This window comes from Typha latifolia, chromosome 5 (assembly GCF_019914945.1).
Source record: "Typha latifolia isolate L0001 chromosome 5, TyphaL0001v2, whole genome shotgun sequence".
Taxonomy (NCBI): domain Eukaryota; kingdom Viridiplantae; phylum Streptophyta; class Magnoliopsida; order Poales; family Typhaceae; genus Typha; species Typha latifolia.
The window spans coordinates 10,761,593-10,784,349 of NC_133090.1; the positions used below are offsets into that span (position 1 = coordinate 10,761,593).

At 36.0% G+C, this 22,757-nt stretch overlaps 2 protein-coding genes across 2 annotated transcripts; one reads left to right on the forward strand and one right to left on the reverse strand.

Moving 5' to 3' along the window:
- Positions 1–471: 471 nt before the first annotated feature.
- Positions 472–11,619, reverse strand: LOC140788709 (methylthioribose kinase). Its single transcript, XM_073138106.1, has 6 exons — positions 11,303–11,619; positions 7,740–8,049; positions 5,793–5,967; positions 5,475–5,676; positions 4,606–4,820; positions 472–876 (listed from the first exon to the last, which is right to left on the reverse strand). The coding sequence occupies exons 1-6, from the start codon at positions 11,489–11,491 to the stop codon at positions 702–704; spliced, it is 1,266 nt and encodes a 421-aa protein (XP_072994207.1). The 5' UTR covers positions 11,492–11,619; the 3' UTR covers positions 472–701.
- Positions 11,620–21,445: 9,826 nt separating this feature from the next.
- LOC140788527 (transcription factor MYB77-like) lies at positions 21,446–22,757 on the forward strand. Its single transcript, XM_073137792.1, has one exon. The coding sequence runs from the start codon at positions 21,599–21,601 to the stop codon at positions 22,487–22,489; it is 891 nt and encodes a 296-aa protein (XP_072993893.1). The 5' UTR covers positions 21,446–21,598; the 3' UTR covers positions 22,490–22,757.

Sequence of the window (22,757 nt, forward strand, 5' to 3'; positions counted from 1 at the left end):
CCCACTTTTCTTAAGGAAAAAAGAAGATAAAAAGTTGTACCATGCCAAACTTCGATCAAATTGGCTACATATAAGATGCATACTTGCTGGGATTTTATTTCCAAAATATCATGTCATACAATTTGTGCTATTCTATCAAAATGCCCGAGTGTTAAGAGTGGCTGTCATGGCTAGCCTTCCTGGACGGCAATATTAGCTATAGACAAGTGAAACATGCATCAAGGGGCTTATCTCGACCTCCAAACTACTAACAAGATATGGTTGACTCATGCTTGTCCTACATGCTGCCATTCATGGCGGCAAACAAAGAAACATGCATCAAGGAATCAAGGGGCTTCTTAGCTGATGTCATTTCTAAATCCATTGATGCAACTACAAATGTGTTCTTCTTCCCAAATATCTTATTTTGAATCAACACTACTTATGTTCTACAATAGATCTGTGATAATTACTTCAGCTCTAGCTTCAAAATTCGAGACAAATACTTGTTTGCATTTAGACAAACTTGAGCTCAATAATGTAACAGAGAAGCAACTGTGATATACCAAGCGCTAAGAGAGGCAGCCCATACAATAAGAGCAGATTATAACCACGGTATGATATACAAATTTGTTGAGCACTCCTTATACTAGTTAAAAAAGGGACAATATAGTTCTTAAACCATGCCACTTCTCTAATCATCCAAGTTACTTACCAGAGATCTAACACGGTCGAACCTCCTGAATTGCAGAGATAACTTGACTGATAGTTCTAAATTGATGCCGCTCCTTGAGAAGCAACTTACCACAGTCAAGAGCGCCGCGTTCGCAGAATGCTCGTTTGCCTGCATCGGCAATTGCTTCAAAATCTTCAACATGAGCAATTCCCACTATTCTCCTGCATTTAAAACAAACTAGTTTAAGCTTGAGGAGGTACCCAGATTTTAGCACTTATCCAGAGGATTACGGACAAGTATCTGAACTGTATAATTATAGAGTATTATCACTGATAACAGAACAAGTTCTAAGACAAATTATTCAACTTAAGGTACATAGATTTATTCTCCTGTTTCTGCTGTACAATGAAAAATAAAGATCATCACAATGTATCTCGACAACTAGACTGTTTAGCTATCCTGCAGATGGAATGAAAAGTAGACCAGCCCAATCTCCACTCAAGAAGGCTTTGACGGTTGAAGAAAAAGCAGAAATCCACAGATGTAGGTCTCTTTGGAAGTTCAATAATGAAAACATATAAGAAGATCAATGTTTGATATAGCAGGTTTACTTGATGTCTATCTTACTATATGAACTGTAACCATTTAATCACTATGAAAGGACAAAGTTGATCATCAAATGAGAAATTTAGGAGACCACACAGTTTTCTTCTTTGACTACAGTTCCCTACATCAAAACTTGCAATTGTTTCTTTCATCTCGATGTTTCACAAAAAAATAAAGGAACTGTTTGTTGTTTGTATGAGCTTAATGTGTACTATAAGATATTAAGATGGATTTTCCTAGCCCTAAAACACCCTACTTGATTTCGGGTAAGGATCTCCTATATCTTTTACTAGGGGAGATTAGTCACAGGAGGAATGATCTGCCAGTATGTCGTTTTGTACTACTGGAAGCAGTAGCATCACCTGCCTACAACAAAGCAATACAAAGTGTCCAGTGATCAAAATAATATGTCAAATAAACTGTAAACTTTTTTTTTCTGATTTTTTTTCGAGTAAATTAAAACGATTAAGAAGCACCTATTGCAACTTGCTATCAGCTTTGTTGATTTACAGGAAACCTCTTCAAGTTGACCTATTTGCGAATATACCGTGGTTTCAAACTTCTCCCCAACTGTCATTGGTTCCAATCAGCTTATAATTGGTGATAAGTTACCTTCCTTGACATATTCAGCAAATACCCTTGACAGAAATGTACATTTCTTTAACTTCGTTGTTTTTTCTTTAACTGCATGCTAAACCCACTCGTATAAATGAGTTATCTTTGAGTAGATTCTCTATCATGAATCTTCTCAATCTGACCTCTTACTAAGAAATGAAATCTTGAGAAAATATGAAGACAATTTAGTTATTTTTAACAATTCAACCTATACTGGACATTTTATGCAATTGATTTGCAAGTGCACAGTGCACTTCAATAATCTTCTCTAGCACAAATACTTCTTAATGTAAGTTCTTTCTAGTATCTTGGAGAGGGTCTTGTAGCTTTTAGTTTCTACAAAAGAAGCCACAAGCTCCAAGTGATCCTCAAGCTTCTGTCCTAGTTTGATAATGAGGAGATATTTTTTGGAATCTTGAAAATCTGTGAGTTCTTCCCAATGGAACTTACATTCTTCATGCGATCCATATGTAAATAAGATTCTCCAGACCAAACACCTCTCAATCAGAACTGTCAAACAGTCATTGGAAAGGTCATATGCAGTTATTGCTGATTTAACTTTGATTTGATTCTCTAGCATGAATCCACAATCTAGCTCCTTTTAGAATTAACTGAATCTCTAACTCATAAGAAAAATTACATATTAACAACATTCACCTGGGTTATTCTCAATCTAATTTGATCATCTCATTAAATCGATTTGCAAGTGGGATTCAGCATGATTTCCTACAAGTACTTAATGTACAGATGCTTTGAAAAAAGCCTTGTAGCTCTTTTAGTTTCTAGAACAGAATCCACAGACAAACTTCAGATGATTTCATCATCTTCTGGTTTAATTTGATATTGTTCAGCAGCTTCAGCTCTGCTGGGACATCTTTGAGTTATTTTCTACTGAAGTTCCATGTAATGCACCCATTAGTGAGTGAATAAATAAGACTACTTCCTAGCATGGAACTTTTCACAATCTAGAAGATTCAAAGAGCAATTGGAAGGGTCGTTTGTGAACATTGCAAGTTAAAATTGACTAAACTCTCTATAGAAAGTTAGAAACCCTTCTCCATAACCTCTTGATAGCAGTCCCTGAATCTTTATGTGCCATTATGGACATATTATGTTAGTTTTATTCAACCATGTTAGTCAATGACTCAATATATGCAGTCAATTTGCAGAGTATTATGATTTAAGATTTTCTAGCACAAATAATTCTTATGACTTTGAAAAGGTCAGTAAGCTCTTCTAGGTTCCATGAGTTAACCCACAAACAAAATTCAAAGGATCTGCAATTTTTTTCTTTCTATTATTTCAGAGATTTAGGTACTTTCTATCAGAGTTGCATACCTAATGTGATTCATTTATGAACTAATTGTTAAGATTCTTGTTGTCACTGCTACGGCAGTAAAAGAGAGATGGGAAGGGAAACCACAAAGACCACCCAGCTCTCTTTGTTACCTTACAAAAATTCCACAACCTCAGCCTGCCTCCACTTGAGGTCCAAATGCATCAAATTTGTAAAATTATGACGGCAGAAAAATGGGGTAATCTGACCAATATAATAACTTGATCAATTTTGTAAAGTCATGTGACTAACTTCTTCGGCAGTCATTCCCCCTTTGCTTTAAAAGACCATTTATTATCAAATAGGTACTATCAACGATAGCCGTGCCACCATCAGCACAGTATGTGCCGGTCGGCATAAGGTGTGCCTATCGGCATGCCCTTGTGTACCACCGGCAAACATTTAACATAATTTTAATAAAATTTAAGGATATTTAAAGATATTTTTAAATCTTCAGTATATCGATTTTTAGTTTTTAGTTTAAAAATATATATACATTAAAATCTACATTATAGTATTTTATCTTTAGATTATTTTTGTAAATGACCTATTTTATTAAAGGTAAAGCAATAGTCAAATACAAATATTATTCAACACATAATATGATTGAATGCATTCATTAAAACTAATATTAATTATTAAACATTCCATAATATGATTGAATACTCTATAATATAATTAAACACATAATAACATTCAACACATCATATTAAAGTTGATTGATGATGATTGATGGAACTTAAAAAAATTTATAAAAAATGAGCCCCACTTGTTATACTATGTTTGTTAAAAAAATGAGTAAATTAATTTGATGATGATTGACGAAAATAAGAAAAACTACAAAAGTATGGCTCTACATCGCAAAAAGACCAGCACAGCTCAGCACACAGCCGTGCCACTGCTCAGCACACAGCCGTGCCACTGGCACATCCTATGCCAAGTGTTGTGCCACCACTGGCACGACCATTCTTGAGTACCATCAACAATTCCCCATTAAATAGAGTTAATAGACAATTACTTCTTTCTTGTGGTCCCTCTTGGCTATCTAACTCAGAACAAAGAATATTCAAGACAACAATTGGCACCAGGAAATTGTTTATTTCTGAAGCATAAGATAAGCATCATCCATCCTCCAATATATAGCTTCTTGTAGGATTTGGCAAGTCACAACATTATCATTTTAGAATTATAAGAAGCCATGGGTGAAGAAAACATGAGAACATTGTGCGATAAACAATAGTTAAAAACTGAAGTGAACTTCTTTTGCTCATTCCATCATCGGTGCAAGCGAATTAATTTGTTGCACTTTGTTGCAAACAGATCTACTGCAAGCTTGAATTAATTTGAATATTATACTAAAGACAAAACAGAGATACGATTTCTAAAGGTTTACCTTATCATTTTGGCAGCTCCAAATCCAAGAGAATCATGAAATAATTCTGTCATGTACTTCTGCTGGACAAGGCGCTGAAGTTCTGGCTTATTGTATATAGAAGCAGGATATGCGTCGCCATTCCCATCTTTGTGCTCATCCCAAAGACAAATGAACTTCTTCTGAAAAAGATTCCAAGTTTCTTCAATCGTCCCTAAGACCCATTGCTTGTATGCCTACAAAAAGAGAAAAGCTTACTACAAAAAATAATCAAGTTCCTTGGAATCTTGAGCCCTAGATTTTGAGCCACTACAGAATACAGCTCCAAAAATGAGGATAATGATGATGATATTATAACAGATAGCATCTTCATCAGCACTAACAAATGCTTCATTCAAATAAGTAGACGCAAACACCAAAATCACTTAGTAAGAATCATAAACTGTACTATAGCAGTTGAAGCAAAGGATGAAGACTGACGATCTCCATAAATGATTTGGCCTTCTGCCCAGTTTCCAGAACAACAATATTTTCCCTTAACTGCCACACTGTTGTTTCTTTCCTTCTAGATTCGCAGTCACAAAGTCAATTAATGAAAATATAAGTATTTGGAATGAAGAGCTGAAGTACTTATAAGTTATAACACAGTTCATTAAATATTACATGGTAAAAGTTCATATTCAAATGACGATCTCATATGTTGTTGCATGTAAACTTTTTATTTTCCTGATTACATGTAAAAATTATACAAAAATCAAGTAGCTGGAGATCCAATCCACTTTAGTTACAACTTACTAGTGAATTACAAGAACATCTATGGAACTGGGAAACACAAAGTAGGTAACTGCAATTAAACTTAATTTTCTTTATAAAAGAAATTGCACACATACTTTACGGTCATTTCCTTCATCAGCATGCCCGTCTTGTGCAAAGTAGGCCAAAATCAAATTCCCTAAGAAGGCACCTATATCAAAGCCCATAGGACCATAAAAAGCAAATTCTGGATCAATAACTTGAGTAGAATCAATGGTCACCATAACAGAACCAGTATGGAGATCTCCATGAATTAAAGCTTGTGCTCTCTCACAGAACCTACAGGTAGGTAAATCGTTGTCACTTTCAATGCAAACCACAAATTAAGATAGAAGCCCCATGTATTCAGATTGAAAGCATGATATGAGAAACGTGATTCTACGATAGCTTAATACATTGACTTTAATCCTGCCACTTCAATCTTTAGCACATCATCTTCCCGAATTGCTTCAGCATCATGATCAAGATAAGGAGAAGTCCAGTGATTATACTGTGCAACCTTATAAGGGTCTGAAAATACAACTTGCTCAGTGAGCCTACATAGCTCCACATTACCACAAAATTCTGCAACTGCATTTGCAATTGAAATCCGTGTTAACAAGATGATAATAAATATGAGAGTTATGCAATACTCTAATGGGATGATAACAAAACACCTCTACCACATACTGTTAAAAATTCACAAAGTTGCAAAACATAGATCACTTACAAATAAATCCAGTACTTAATGCAAAACCATTAAGGTAGGTCTCTCCACTCACCAGCTGACTAATTATAACATTTCAATTGGTAGTTGCAAGTTAATAATCAGTGATAAAGAACCTAGGATCATCTCCTAGATCATGCCTAAATCAATACAACTGCTGGATGGACCTTCCTTAAATAAAGGTTGAGATCCGGACATCAATCACACACTGCCTCTTTTGTAGTCCAAATGAGGATCTCCTTGGGACCTTTTCTTTTCTTCTCCTCTTCTAGATCCATGTCTTCATGCAGACAATTCTTATAAACTTCTCTCAACTCTAAGCATCCAACTAAGCTGTGATGACAATTAGATTTTTCATTTATTTTGATTTTCGTATGTATTTGGTTAAAATTTATAAAATCCTAGATTTTATTGTTAACTTGTTTTTATATAATTATTGCTCGGATTTGGTTGATTTTTAACTTCAACCCTTAGTTTAATTATAGATTAGATTAAGAAAGATCCAAATAGTTTTAAGTTGTGGTTTGATGTAATCTCCTCATCTCTATATATAGAGATGATGAAAATTCTGAAAATGAAGAGAAAAATTGAAAATGATCACTCTTGTGAAGGATACCACAAGATATCTATTTCCTCCCTCTTCTCCTCCTTTCTTCTCTCTTTTGTGGTGGATTCCACGATGTCTTTGTTTCCCACAATCTAGGTGGGGCTTTCTTCTTCTCACCCAGATCAGGTGAGTCTTCTTTCCCCCACAGCTAAGTGGGCTTGATCTTTTCCCCCCTACATCTTTGGTGAGTTATCTACTTTTTTTCTATATTTTCTATCTATCTAGCCATGATAGTATGGAAATGATACTTAGAGGCACACACGCACACAACAAAAAAAAAAGGAACTCATTGAGGCCTTATCTTTTCTCATTAGGCGTGCATCTAAGTACCTCCTTATATTTCCACATATCAGCATGTTTGCTCATCCCTAGGCCACATCAATTTGATATCAAAGTAAATTCAGATCTAGTAGATTCAATCATGAAGGAAATCTAACATATTGATCAAGTTATCTTACAAAGAGAATTTCTAAAAGATCCAGATTATGAAGATAATCTTAATTCAAGATTTGCATAGCAAAAGCAAATTATGAGAGTTAGATTTTATAAATTTTTTTAGTTTTGGATGTACTTTTTAGCTAAAATTTAGATTTGTTTAGAGTGTCATATTTGGTTAACACTCTTAAAATCTAGGAGATTTTGTTGTTTGCTTGTTTTAAGATAAATCTTGTTAGAATTTGGTTAAATCTCATATGACTATATAAGAGGAAAAGAAAAAAAATCTAGAAAAGTAACATTTGCATGAGATTCATCCAGGCTAACCAACCCTAAAGAACAAATCAAGAATTCAAGATAAACACAAGATGTATTTGACAACTTATGCATTACAACCTTTTCTTGTGTAAGATATTAAACTAAGCAGTTTATGTAATGATATCGCAAGATGACTCCAAGAATAATCCAAATTGGTGGTTCCATTCAGGAGATACATGTCGAGATATGCTTGACTATATTTATGAAAACTTAAAGTCAAGAAGTATCGACTAACAAATGAAAAATTAGATGACCTATGTTCAAGTTCAAATATACCTGCACGTCTATGCTCTGTCGTGGAACAGTAAAGAAGAGAAGTGAAGAAGAGTGTCCTTGACATATACTCTGCCATATGTTGAGCAAGCAATGGATATTCTATTCCAGCAATCAACCCTTTTCGTAAAATTATGTGTGGAGGCTTCAAGTATCGCATGGCAATCAAAGACATAGGCCGATCAAAATGGTAAACTTCTGGTACATGATCTGGACACAAATGGCCTTGCCCCTTTAAGGCCAATGCTTCAAAATATGCACGTTCTTTTGTCATAGGCCATGACTCACCCACACAGCGAACATATGGCAGAGCCTATCATATAGATACAAGAAAAGATGAGAAAATCTGAGTATCAGTAAGAACAGAAATTTAGTAAGGGAATCCAAAATCTCAAAAGTTGATATCAGACAATGGAGAGACATGGAGAAAATTTCCAAGAATGATAGTCAAACAGTTAGAAGAAAGACAGAATTGTTTCCTTCTGGATAAAGAAAATAATGCACACAGCAATGGGATCAAAAAAACATCTCATGTTGATAGCGAGCATGATTGCAAACAAGACATAGCATGCCATACCTTATCAAAAGTCTTTCAAGGCATGCATGGATTGTCTACAGACTTTTACTGAAAAACAAAAAAAGGCATGCATGGATGAAGAGAAACATGAGAGACGATCATTTTATTTGTGCCAACTTATCGACTATTTGAAAAACTTCAGCTGTTAGAGAACGATAATTTTTATTTATTTTATTCCTATATTCCTTTTCAGTTCTGGGCTTGAGATGTTTTGAAAGGCCCAAGAAGTAGACTTAAATTAATTGGGTGAAGATTTTTTTATTTAATGATAAGGTAAGCTTGGTGGGATTTGAATTCCTCCTCCAAATCCTCTGATATAACTAGGGGTAGCAAAATTTGATCCGACAAGATAATCCAGCTCTTAATTGGGTTTGAGTTTAGTCTAATCGGGTTTGGGTCGTAAACGGATCCACCCACCTAACTCGTTTAATAATTGGGTCGTGTTTGAATTTATAGTACTGACCCATTTTGACCCATTTAAGTATACAGGTCAGTTCGGGTCAACTCGCCAACTCACCAACCCGTTATATATATGTAAAAACTAAAACCCCTAACTCACTCACACACACCTCTCCACTCTTCCTCCAGTCACCTCATCGAAAAGGGGAAAAATATTCGCCTACCTCTGTCTTCGCGGTGCCTCTCCCTCCGTAGTTCCTCTCCCTCCGCCTGCCATCTGCCCCAAGCATCTTCGTCTCCGTCTCAGCCTCCATCTGCCGCCCGTCGTGGTGCTTCCTTCTACACCTCTGTCTACCGTCTGCTACATTACTTCAGAGATAGAAGAGAGAGAAGAGAGGAGAGAGAGAGAGGTGACCCAACCCACAAGAGCAGTTCCTTTTCTTGAACTACTATATGAAATAATGCCTCCGATGGCGAAGAGATTGAATCACAACACGGTAAATTCTGTTAATGGCATGACATCCAACGCACATATGGTAAATTCTATCTTTCTTCGACATTAACAATGCAGGAACTGCGCAAAGACTTAAGACTTTACCTCAAAAAGATTTTTCTTAATAGTTCGTCAACTTATCGTTTAAATTCAGCGTGTTCAATTGGATTAAGTCGGTAATAAGGCAAGTTGGAAAGAGATGCACCCGGGACGAAATCAATAGCATGCTGAATGCCTAGCATTGATGGTAATTTTTCGAAAGATTCTTAGAGAAAACATTCAAGAATTCCTCAATCACGAGAGTGACATTAAGAGGAATCGACTCATTATGCTCGTTCAGAATCTCTCAAGCAGCAAGAATTATAATAGAAGTTTCTTTACTCATCTCACGCTCAATGCTTCGGGCACTAATCAAGTTGACTCTACTATCAGACTGGATGAGAGTAGACTTTTTTTCAGCATTGTCATTTCTAGGCTACGAGGGAAAATTTTGATTTTACCCTCGTGTTCAAACATGCAAATATTTGAACGACCATAAATATGAATATCATTATCAAATAGTCAAGGCGTTCCAAGGATAATTTGACCCATGTCCATGGTCAAAATATTGCACCAAATCTTATCCTTGTAAGTTTTGAATTCTAACAAAAAATAAAAACCAAAAATTAAAATTTTGAAAATTTTAATGAAGGTGGTAGCAAGCGGCGACCAGTCGGCAAAGGTTGCATTGATTGTCCTTCTCTCCTCTCTCAATCCTCCTCTTCCGAGCTATTGTGGATGGCAGCGGACGACTATGGATGGTGGCAAAAATTATTTCTCCTCTCTCCTCTCTCTCTTTTACTTGATGGTTGCTTTAACTTTATTAAAGAGAAACTCAGAAAAGAAAACAGAGAGAAGCAGCAGAGTATCATCAAATTCTATGATTTGTTTCAAGATTTTAATCATTAAATTACTCAGTGCATTGAATTTGGCAGCCGCCATGTCAAGGTGACGCACAGGTTGCTCCACTAGCCACGTTGGCATAAGTGAAAAGCGGGTTGCCGCCTAGGCACTAAAAAGAACTAGGTAGGCTGAGTAGTTCAGCCCACCAACTAATGAAGCGGGCCAGATTCAAGTGAAGCAGATAGGATTAATTACTAACCTTTATATAAAGAAAAAAACCTCAACTCTCCTCTTTTGCTCCTCTCTCTCTCTCTCTCTCACAATACTGTAAAAACCTTCCATGGCAGGCAGCAATGAAGGCAGTAGCAAGCGGCGACCAATCGGCAAAGGTGGCATCAATTGTCCTTCTCTCCTCTCTCAATCATCCTCTTTTGAGTTATTGTGGATGGCAACGTACGACTACGGACGGCAGCAAAAAGCAATGGTACTATCTTTCTCCTCTCTCCCTCTCTCTCTCTCTCTCTCACTCTCCCACTCTCTTTCATTCTCTCTCTCTCTCCACTTCTTCCCACCATGTCAAACACTAATATCGAATTACTATTATGCAAGAAGATTTGTTTTTTAACTATCTTAATTTCTTAATTTGTCAATTGCTGAAATACACTTAAATATGTTATGCTAGACAGTTAGATGTTAGAGGAATTAATTGCTATTTCTTGATATATACTATATTATATACATATAACTTTATACTAAATATCTGTATTATATATGATTATTTATTTATTTTAAAAAATTAATATTAAAAATGCTAGACATCATTATCACCCGCTTTGTCACCCACCTTCCGCCTGGGTGCTAGACATCCGCCATCTTTAGCCGCCTTTCAATATACTGAAATTACTTAATTCTCTCTCACAAGAAAGATGATTTTAATAAATTGTCAAATTTGAAATATCCATCTTGACCTTAAAACTAAAGCTGGTGGATCTTGAATTTTCAGCAACAAATCCCCCAAGAAACCAGCATCGTCAGTCCGCCACTTATCAAGAACTTACTGCCTAAGAGATTTCTATCTACCACTCACCCTTATATAAGTATTCTTTCAAATAGAGCTCTGCCAAGAAGCCAAACCCAAATCAAGCGAAGATCCACATATCTTCTATTAGGATCATTTCAAGAACATCTGATTTGCCATGAAGGCAAAATTCTAACCTGCTTGACGACGAAGGAACCGGCGGGGCCGGTGACGATGTAGACGAAGTTGAGATTGCCGTCACCGACTTCCTTGATCGTGAGATCATCCACCTGATTACCCAATTGGGCGACGAGGGCGGGCGTCTTCTTGATGTATTCCACCAGCGACTTCCCGTCGAGGGGCCTAAACCCATCGCTCGAATCCATGGGTATTAGGGTTTTGGAGCAGCTGAAAGAAGGAAACTAGAGATTAGGATTCGCAAATGGCGAAGAGGAAAGAGACTTTTTGAATTGGAAGATGGATTGATTCGATTCATTGAACCTGACCGGTCTTTGAGATTTCTCTAACCTATGCGAATCTGTTGATGATAATTGCATATACACCCTCGAACTATAGCGAAATAATATCTTCCTTAATTATTTTTCTCAAAGTTGTTCCGTCAATTGTGGATCAAAATGAATAATCTATGTCATGAACCTTCTGAGTTATGAATGATTTTATTCAATAAAAATTAAAGATGATTAATAAAGAAAATCACTTGTAAAAAATAGTTAGGAGTTGGAAGCGAGCTGGTGATACTACTTAATGATCACATATTATATCAAAACCTAAATTTAATGATCATGTTACTTGGATGAATCTCTCCTGTTCCACTATTGCTCTAAGTTTATATAAAAAAAATGTATTTAATTTTTATTATATTTTGACTCTTATATATAATTATTATTATAGAGAAAATTAAAAAAAAATATGATAAAAGATTATTTAATAATCTAGTGATTTGGAGGAGCAATATAATAGCGACGTAATATATAGATAATATTTAGTTCGAAATATTAACTCAGCGACGTATACAACAAATGGAATAGTATTTAAGAAGAGTTCTTTATTCTCCGTCCACCCAAATCTAGTTGAAAAAATATTAACAACTATCTTACTCTCAATTATTTTAATATAAAAATAAAATAATCTTTAAAGCATCTAAAATTAATTACTTCAAACAACTAATTCATAATTAAAGGGACATTTTTGAGACTGTCGAGATCACCAGTTTCTTACTCTTAGGGTTTTAATTTTTGGTGCTTTTTTCTTTACCTGAGCTATGGACTCCTCCAGGATCAATCTGGGTCTTCTAGAGCAGAATTCAAGCTTTAGAAGGGTAATGCTTAGTGAATTTTGATCCACATACATGATTAGCATCCCTACATGGAATATTTATTTGATGTCTGCTATCAATAGATGCAACTCTCAAGCCTTTTATATGTAGAAATGCCATTAGCATTGTGAATACTTAGGTGACATTTGTAGATGTCCATATGATATGTATAAAGTAATATTCACACCTCAAACAAACAATTCCAAATTCAATTTTTTTAGAAGATTAGGAGCAGAAAAGATAAATGTGGCCACTATAGCATACTTTTAAACATATCCAACTATAAAATTCAAAGACTTTGAATATTCAAACTGCTAGTAGTTAGGAAAACTGTCAGGATTCCCCACTAGCCAAAGACTTGTCCTTTTCCCTTGTTACCAAACCCAATCCTATCTCCTCTCATATCAACCTTAGAGTCTCTTCTTAGCTGAGTGGAGAAAAGTCAATCTCAGCACACATATGAGAAGGAAAGGAGTGACTTTGTTAAGAGCTTGCTGCCTACCATGAATCCAGTGGTAGGTGGGACGAAAGACAGTCCAATTTCCCCTTTCGTTTTCTCTCCACTTGTATGGTGATATGTGTGGACTTTTGAATACCTCGGAATCAATTTGCTTTGTTCTACATTGAATTAATTAGTTGGATGATTATGTTGGCTTAACATGATTAAATATGAGATAAATATAAGTTACACTAATCTTGCTGTCTAAATCAGCATGTCTTTATTGATAAATTAAGAGTCTGACCCTATTTCTCAATATTCCTCAAAAACACTAGTATTCTGCAAGAGATGTAATTTTCTTCAAAGTTGATTAAGATGATTTAATTAATTCAGTAGTAGGTTGTGAAGTAAGTCTGGAGCTTGAATGAGATTTAAGCTTGAAACAACTGCATATAATATAGTTTAGACTTCCAATGAGAGTGTAATAAAAAGTGGACTTAGAATTTAGAACATTAGAATAATATTGGCAAGACTCCAAATTAAGTATATACAACATGTACGAAATAACAAACATGAATCATTTTGCTTCACCTACTAGTAGCTGTCATGATATCTTTTCTTACTAGTTGTCATTTTAAGACTTAGGTATAAGTACCTAATATTCAGTTGGTGTTGGTTAAGTATGATATTGACTTGGCACCAAGATTTGATATATATATATATATATATATATATATTATAATTATTTTGAGTCTTATTGAGCCGAGCTTGAACCGGCTTGATTATATAGACACCGATGAAAGTAACTGAATATCTAACTAGGAGTTTTTGTTTCCTTCTTTTTAAAGATATTTAGACAAAGGAGATATATATATGTTTGATAATTGTGATAATCTTTTTAAAAAATAGGTCACCATATATATATATATATACAAAATATTAAGAAGAAATTATATTTCACAAAATTCTTATATACTTTTAACATAAGTTCTTAAATCTCTCTAGAGTATTTAAAGATTTCATTAGAATAAAAAGTTATAAACGATTTGAATTTAACTTTCGAAAGCATTTAAAAAAATATACATATATGACAAATATATTAAATATATGTATATTTTTATCATATATTTGTCATTCAAAATTTATTTAAGATGTGTTAGAAGAATATTCAAATTCAATCTGCATCCGATCAAATATGATGAAAATAATAACAATTATATCTTAGTCAAAATCACATGAGATTAAGCGCTTATGTTGAAAGTATATGAGTTTTATAGAATTAAGCCAAACTACACAGGGAATGTAAAACCTCAATGTCCACGGGGATTCATACGCATAACCTCGGCCTAATTAAATTCCCATTTTGGAGTTCAAAATAACCTAAATATTGTGTTTATAGACTAATTAATTATTGTGTTGCAAAGTGTTACTTTGTCACTTGCTCAAAAGGAATAGATGGAAAGCCAAACTCATTTATTTCATGGTGGACCCAATCATGTAAGTCTTTGTTAAGGTAAGACATTCAATAGTGGCTACTTTTCTCGAACCACATGATGTTTATTCACAGATCTATGCAACTTTCTCATCAAATATAAAGGAGGACGTATCTTTAAAGATGATTCTTTCATAACCCTCATTGTCTTCTAGATCTACTGATTAATTATTTGTGTGAAACTTTTTAATTGTTGAGGAATTCCAAAATAGATGATAATGAAAACTTTATCGAAGCACGTGCAATAATATTAGCTAGATTAATTTAGTTTAGAGCAATGATTCGATAATAACCAATTAGTTATTATAAATTCAAAGGTACATAGGACATTTTGCATACGTGACTAGATTAAATTAATTAGAATTTAAGTATTTTTTTTATTGCTTAACCTTTTGTTTAATAATGGGAGTGTCAACTTTTACTAATTTATTATTATTTTTAATTTTTTTTATAAGAAAATAGATAGCTAAGAGAGAGAAATAAAATGGACTAATTTATCTTTACAGTATAAAAAAGTGATTGTTACTTTCAGTTCATATAACCACTAAATTTTTATTGAATCATTAGTCTTTGGGTTTAAAGAAAGTTATTTGGCACGCATTAATTAATCCTTGAGGCTTCTCAAGAAAGAAAAATCAAAAGAAAAAAAATATATATATATAAGAAATGGGTTGGATAATAAAAAATAAAGAAAATGTGAAAATATCCTCAATGTATTTACCAAATTGTTACAACAGTAAAAGATATTCTCCAAAGTAGCATACTATTCAAACTATTTTCTAATCTAGTACTACAGTCAAAAATTATTGTCTCAGGTAGCCATTCTTTAGTAAATTAATCAGTTTTACAATAGGCTAAAAAAAAAATAAAAAGAGTTTAGGGTTATTCGTTTTGATCATAAAATATATCGTTGTAAAGATATGAAAAAAGATATATAAGATAAAATGATAGAATAATTCCTCTCAACTGACGCTGCATTTAGAATCGCAAAACATAGATCATAGATCCTCTAAATTTTAATTTCAAAGTTGTTGTATAATAGTTTATCAATCGTTTTTCTTGAAAGCGTTTTATAGAGAAGCAATGGTAAAAAAAAGTTCATTATCTAAGGCAATAATTTTCGTTAGTGTATTAGAAAATTAATTAATCCATTAAAGATCATTGTGTAAAGCAGCAATTTTATAGAAAATAATTTAAACAGTGATGTATTTTAGAAAATATTTATTACTGTAGCAATATTTTGGTAAAAAACTCGAAAATCCTCGTCTACCACGTACGTGTGTACACAAACAAATAGAATGTGCATTGCATGGTGGATTGACGAGGAGGGAAGGCAGCAAAAATAAACTGGAATAACGTGTTACACGACGTACCTCACTCTATTAAAATATAAAAGGAAAAGTGGTGAGAGAAAGAAGGAAAGCAATCGGAGAGATTCATATGAACAAACCTTACATATCTTTTTCTCCATTATTGATTAGAGTATATCATGGTAGATTAGAAAAATATATCATATTATTTGTACTATAGAGCAGAAATACTATTCAAATTATTACACACATAGGTCTAATTATAATTTTGTATATATTCTTGATTTGATTAAAGCTATTTTAAAAATTAGTTTTCTTCTCTCCCTTACTATCTATTTATAAGGGTGTCAAAATAAAGGTGTCAAAATAAAGGACCAGTTCCGCAGAAGCTCAAACTCAGATCGACTCAGCTTAAATATAATATTTCAACTATTATATCTTCGATCCAATGTCTTCTATTTCTATCTAACCATAATCCTAAGCCTAATAAAATTACCTCTAAGAAACCCAACTTCGTTCTCTCATTTTTCTCCTTCGGTAAGTCGTCGTCTCCTCCTCCAATTAGGCTCGGACTCGAGCTCGGTCTTGAAATAAATTTCACACACGAGCTTGACCTAGAGCTAGACTTAGCTAGCTTAGACTTGACTTATTTAAAACCCTACTCCCCTATCTAATTTTATAAATAAAAAATTTCGCTTAATTTTTCCACCTATTCCCTCTCTCCTATTGCTCACTCATCTCATTACATTTTTTTTTTCCTTTAAGAAAGGGTTCACAGACATTTGATTTAATGGTCAAGCGTACAAAGAACCAATGGTGATCAATCCATTCTTTATGGAGATGATCTTGAATGGTTAGACTGGTAATAGTATGAGCGGCTTGATTGCTAAACCTGTTAGTGTATGAAACCCTAGGGAAGGGAGACATTTAACATCCACCTTTTACAATCCAAAATAAGGGTGAGATGCTAGAGTTACAAGGCTTAACCACAGTAAGTGAATTAAAAAAAAAAAATCCAGCAAACGTAGCTACCCTAGCTAGGCAAGGCATGGTAACACATAGTCATAGATTGCCCATGCAAAATCCCCTCACAAACTGTTCAAATATAAGAATTAATCCACTTGGAAAATTAATCCATGCCACTTGGAAACTTTGGCAATGTAAACTTCCATACCACCATCCTCACAGAAAATTAATCCACTTAGTAACTTGGCAATGTAAACTTCCCCGCCAACCACCAACCAGCAAAGAAGATCGATCACCTAACTTAGGAAGCAATAAATGAGAATATTTTAATTAAAGTTATGTATCAAATTAAGAGCATCTGAGTCAATTTTTTTACTTCTTGTCTGTACTTTATATCCCACGAAAAATAATTATTATGCTAATATTTTACATTACAAGTAAATAGTAGAATATGCTACCTGAGGAAAAGAAAATCTAGAATAGCTATTGTAGATATTTTTCCTTAATCTCATTTAGGTTATTATATCTTTTAGTACTTCAATTAGAAAGATATTTCTTAGAAGTTAAGCAAATATAATATGTAACACGAGTCATTTTATAGTATATAGATAGAGAAAGATGGAAAGCAATGTAACAACTAACGGCAATGTCGGGGGGATATAGACTACTTTGAGCTTTGAATTATTCCTCCTTTTATGTTGTTAATGGCCTAGTTTATTTTGATGTCGCCTTCTTTTATGATCACTATGTCAAATCCTAGGAAAAGACGCCTTTAGTTGTCCTACTTCTTTTCACATTAACTCTTTTTAGGGTTAATTATGAGGATTTACAAGTAGTTAGTCAGTCATTAACAGAGATGCCCAAGTACTCAATTTTTTTACCCTAGAAATATCTGATTTGATAATAGTAACGATGAGAGTTTTTGTTAATAAAAAATATATCACAATTAGCTCTGTCTGTATTTCTTAGATGCATGGGTGTAACGATGTGGCATCTCTACGTGATGGGTCCACCCACCTCAACAAACGACACACGGAAGGAAGCGAGGCCACCTCGGACGTCACTATCCGACAAGTCCGTGTAGACGTGGCAGGCTATCTCCACTTGGACTCCTTCCGACAAGTGGCTGTCCACCGGAGGACGACCGACTCTGACGTGGCACAGTTGCCGTGAGACGTTAGCATGCATTCATGCTAACGTTGATAATTGAGGAGAGAGGAAAGACGGAGAGAAGGTCACAACCAACGTTTGATGTTGCCTATATAATTAATGATGGAAAGGGTATGAGGGTGATGTGGATGTTTTAAGAACGGCACGTTTTCCACTTAACTTTTCTGGGCTTCAACTTGTCGTTGAGGCCGGCGGATTTCTACACACTTTATAATTATGATGGTCAGTGTTGGATTTTAGCTTAGATACGTTATTTCTAGTTTATATGATAATTTTATTAGTTCCAAGTTTTACGTGGTTAATATAATATTACCATCTTTTATTTTCTTTTTTATTTGTTTTTTTGGGGATATATATATATATATATATATATATATATATATATATTGGAACTCATGGCATTCCAGGCATCTAGAAGGGCATATTGAGAAGATTCAAAATGCATGCAGACTTTTCATCAAAAACAGAAAAAGGAAAAGAAAAGAAAAACCTGATCTATTTGATATATCTAGGTTTGCTCAAATTTTAATTCAAACCTAATTTTACGCGTAGTTGACATAGAGCTAAGTTTGAGTCTCAACCCTCGCCTGTAGTGAGCGGTTGGCCTTAGGTCTACTAGGATTTTAACAAGACTCTTTTCTTCTCTCATTTAGAGAGAGATTTTCTTATATTTCTTGATCCTCTCCCCCTCTGTTCTGAATGGTTACGATAGGAGAGAAACATTTCGAAACATTTCTCCCCTCTTTAAGAGGTTTTTCCCATTTTTCTTCTCCTCTCCTCCTCTCTTTTTTTTTTCTTTTTCTTCCTCCTTTTTCTTCTATCAATTTCTCTATTTAACCACCTCACTTGCTTCTTGTTAACCGCTAAAAGTTTTAATGTTTAATTTGGATCCAAGTTTAGATCGGTAATTTTTTACCCGGTTTAAAATTTTTCCACATAAATAATTTTGTGCTCAATTATTTTTATTATGCTTTATTTTCTGCATATTATTATCGATAGCAGATCCCGTCTCTTAATGCGTTTATTATTTCTTCTTTTTTTAATTAGTGTCATAACTTATCTTATAGATCACACTAAATAGATAACACCTCATCTACTGGCTTCTCTTAAAAAGAGAAGTTTGGGCCTCAACACAGTAGCTTGATAAATTTCATATATGAAATCTACCTAGAAAAGTAGCACAAATATTAAAGCAGGGACATAAAGAAGAAAATTGAATGTTTCCTTTTTTTCTAAAGATTAGCTTCGCTAATAAATTTCAGTAAATAAAATAAAACTTATATAATTTATAATTCACCGCACTCATGCATAATAATTTATAATTTCTCTCTCAACTAAATCTTTCATCAGAAAATAAAAAAATAAAAAAAAGATTTCTAGGCACCGTATCAACGACGAGCATGAGAAGAAGAGTTGAACACGGCAGCAAATGCTGCTCGCCGCACGTGCGTTCCGCGGCACAGGACTACAGTGTGCACGTGCAACCAGTCCACCTCCTCCACGGGAAAGTAAAAAAGAAAAAAGAAAAGAAAAGAAAAGAAAAGAAAAGGAGTCGTCGGTGGAGTTGCATGGCGCACAGCTGTCGACGCGTAAAAGTACGATCCAATCCAAATCCGATCCTTTATTATCTTATTATGTTTTATTTTTGTTTTTTTTTTAAACACTTCAGTGGGGGAGGTTGTTATAGCAGTTAGCCTTGATGGGGACCAACCAAAGTCCAAGTGTTTTATTAATATCATATATATACATATGTGTATGTATGTATACGGTACCCATAAGGGCCATAGTAGTATTTTGACCATATGAGAATGGCGTGCCAGCTATCCTAACTAGTTGCAAGAGTTCATATGCAATGTAAAAAGTATACTCACCTTCTAAGTAATCGGATCGGGTCCAGTTAAGTCTGATCAATATGTTGTTAAAATAGGTTACACTAAACGGATAATAAATGCTTGCAAGTTGCAACAAAGTACTTGGCATCCTCTGAACAGAAAAACTAAGGCAAAAAATACCCCTAAGAGAGTAATAATATTTTAGTAAATTAAATTTTTTTTTTCTTCTCTATATATAACATATAAGAATAAATGTGTCGTTTAGTTGGTCACAAAATCTAATATGGGGGTGGGTAGGATTAAGCCCCTCCTCCAACCGGCAATCCAATCAAGAATAACGTACCTCAGATAAATATGTGAATAAAGTATAAAAAAAACTCGGATAGATTACTATCTGATCTCGTACACTTTCCAATGGAAGCAACCCGGAAGGTGCAACGATGGTGCATGCATGAGGAGGAGGAGGAGGAGGAGGAGAGAGAGTCAGACAGACGAGATAGAGTTCCGTGGACTAGTGAACGTTTTAGTCAGCCTTGGCGGTTTGGAAAACTGGCAGCTGTCGGTTGGTTAGGAGGCCGTTATGAGGTGTACAGCCTGGCCTGACATCGATTGCCGCAACGATCCGCTTGTCGACTACCGCCACCTGTCCACCATCATCCGACCCACACTATTCAAACTACTTATTCCAATTTCCAACTGGTGGTGCTTTATTACAATTCGCCAAAACAATTTTATTTTTCTAATGCAATTATGAACGTGGGGGAAGTTTATCCAGGCTGGCGGGGTCAGAGAGTGCTTTCCAGTTTCCACCCATCCAGTATTTTTATCCGCTTTTGGGTTATCTTATTCGGAGTTAGGTAGAATAGTTACGAAGGTAATAATAAATGTTACGCAAGGTGGGGAGGGGCCATGACGTCGTACGTACGATTTGTGTACAAGGGTACGGATAAATATATCGAGAGGGGTCTACTTAGGCTTGGACGATTGTTATTAAAAGCAGGGTCCATAGGATAAGCATGGAGAGTCCAGTTACCGCCTTGTCACATTACCCTACACATTAGTTTCTAGAAATTAGTTTTTTTTTTAAAATTTTTATTGTAGGGATTATTATTAGTGTAGTCGATGCCAAATATTAATTAGTCTTTTTTATTTATTTTAGTACTAGTTGAGGAGATTAAGATATAATTAATTTTATTTATTAAAATGTTAATTTAATTTAAATTAATTTGAAGGATAAGAGTTGCACTGCAACAAAGCTTGAATTTTTATGTAACCGTGCAGCCAAACTTTGTTTGTCCACCTCCTACCAGTAGCACCGAGTCAAGAAAACACCACATGGAGTAGTAAATGACAGCTCAGAGGTCCGCCAAAAAGAGTGATGCATCTAAAAAATTTCGGTTTCTATAATAGGTGTCTGCGTCAGAGTCACTGCTGAATTCCACTTTAACTCTCAACCGTTGCTTCTCCCGACTTCTCCAGTCCCAGAGCTGGGAAACTCGACCGTTAGTTGGAACGGGGGGGATGGAGATTTTGCACATAACCTCTTCAATTCAAGTGATTTTACACTTTCCGTGTCTTACCGTAGTTGCGAAGTAAGGTGTGATTTTGTAAATAGTGGAACATTTAAGGGATCATGTGCAAAGGTTTTCTAAGGAGAAACGGAAAGTAACGAGGCAAAGTGGGTCCCGCGAGTCCAGATGCCAGCTGTATGAAAGCAACCACCTGCCTGGAAGAAGCGCAACGCGTGCCTCCGACGCACTACAACCGGCTACTCCCGGTCACCCGCTCTTGCCCTTCTCTCCCTCTCTTGTTATATATAACCTCCCCCACCTCTCCCCCACCTCCTCCTCGCCTATCTATTATCTACAGTTGCACTCTCTACGACATCTCCTACCTCCTCCTCCAACTTCTTACCCTTCCTCTAGGGTTGGGGTTTTGGATTCCTTTAATGGCGTCGATGGATCGGATCAAGGGCCCGTGGAGCCCCGAGGAGGACGAGGCGCTCCGCCGTCTAGTGCAGAAGCATGGGGCAAGGAATTGGTCTCTGATTAGCAAATCGATCCCGGGGAGATCGGGGAAGTCGTGCCGCCTCCGGTGGTGCAACCAACTCTCACCGGAGGTGGAGCACCGCCCCTTCACCCAGGAGGAGGACGACACCATCCTCCGCGCCCACGCCCGATTTGGTAACAAGTGGGCCACCATCGCCCGACTCCTATCCGGCCGCACAGACAACGCCATCAAGAACCACTGGAACTCCACCCTCAAGCGCAAATACTCCCCCTTAGCCGGAGGCGGCGGCGACGAATCCGGCGCCGCCTCGGCGGATCCGGCGGATGATCCGCCGCTGAAGCGCACGAGCAGCGTCGGCCTCTGCTGGAGCCCTGGGAGTCCTTCTGGGTCAGATCTGAGCGATTCGAGCCACCACAGCCATCCGATTAGCTCGCCGCCGCATCAAGCGGCTCAGATCTACCGCCCGGTGCCCAGGACCGGGGGCATCGTGCCTCCCTCCTCTTCCAACCACCATATCGAGATTTCCGCGGTCGATTCCCCGTCGATCGGCTCTACCAACGAGGATCCCCTCACCTCCCTAAGCCTCTCCCTTCCTGGATCGGATCATCCCGACCCCTCTACCGATAGGAATTCGGCTGATCGGCCGCCGTCCTTCGAGCTCAGCGGCGAGTTCTTGTCAGTCATGCAGGAGATGATCCGAAATGAAGTGAGAAGCTACATGTCGAACCTCGAGATTCGCACATCCTCCGCCGCCATGTTCATGCCTCCGCCGCCGGAAACCGTTTGCAACGCCGTCGCGAAACGCCTAGGCGTTACGAGGATCGAGTAGTTTCGGAGCGTTAACGGATTATTTAAACTTCTAACGGCCTCCTCTTTTTCCCGTTCTTCCCTTCTTTCTTCGGGATCGAGTTCTGTTCTATATACAAAATAAGAAGAGTTGGGGGGGGGGTTGGGTGAAAAGCTTGGATTTTGTACAGGAAAAAGGAGATAAAAACTATCTCAATCTGTTTTAGTTGGTAGAGAAAAAAATGGAACAAAAATCCAAGAAAGAAGAAGAAAAAAGAAGAAATATTTCGCCCTTAATTATTGTTGTATAA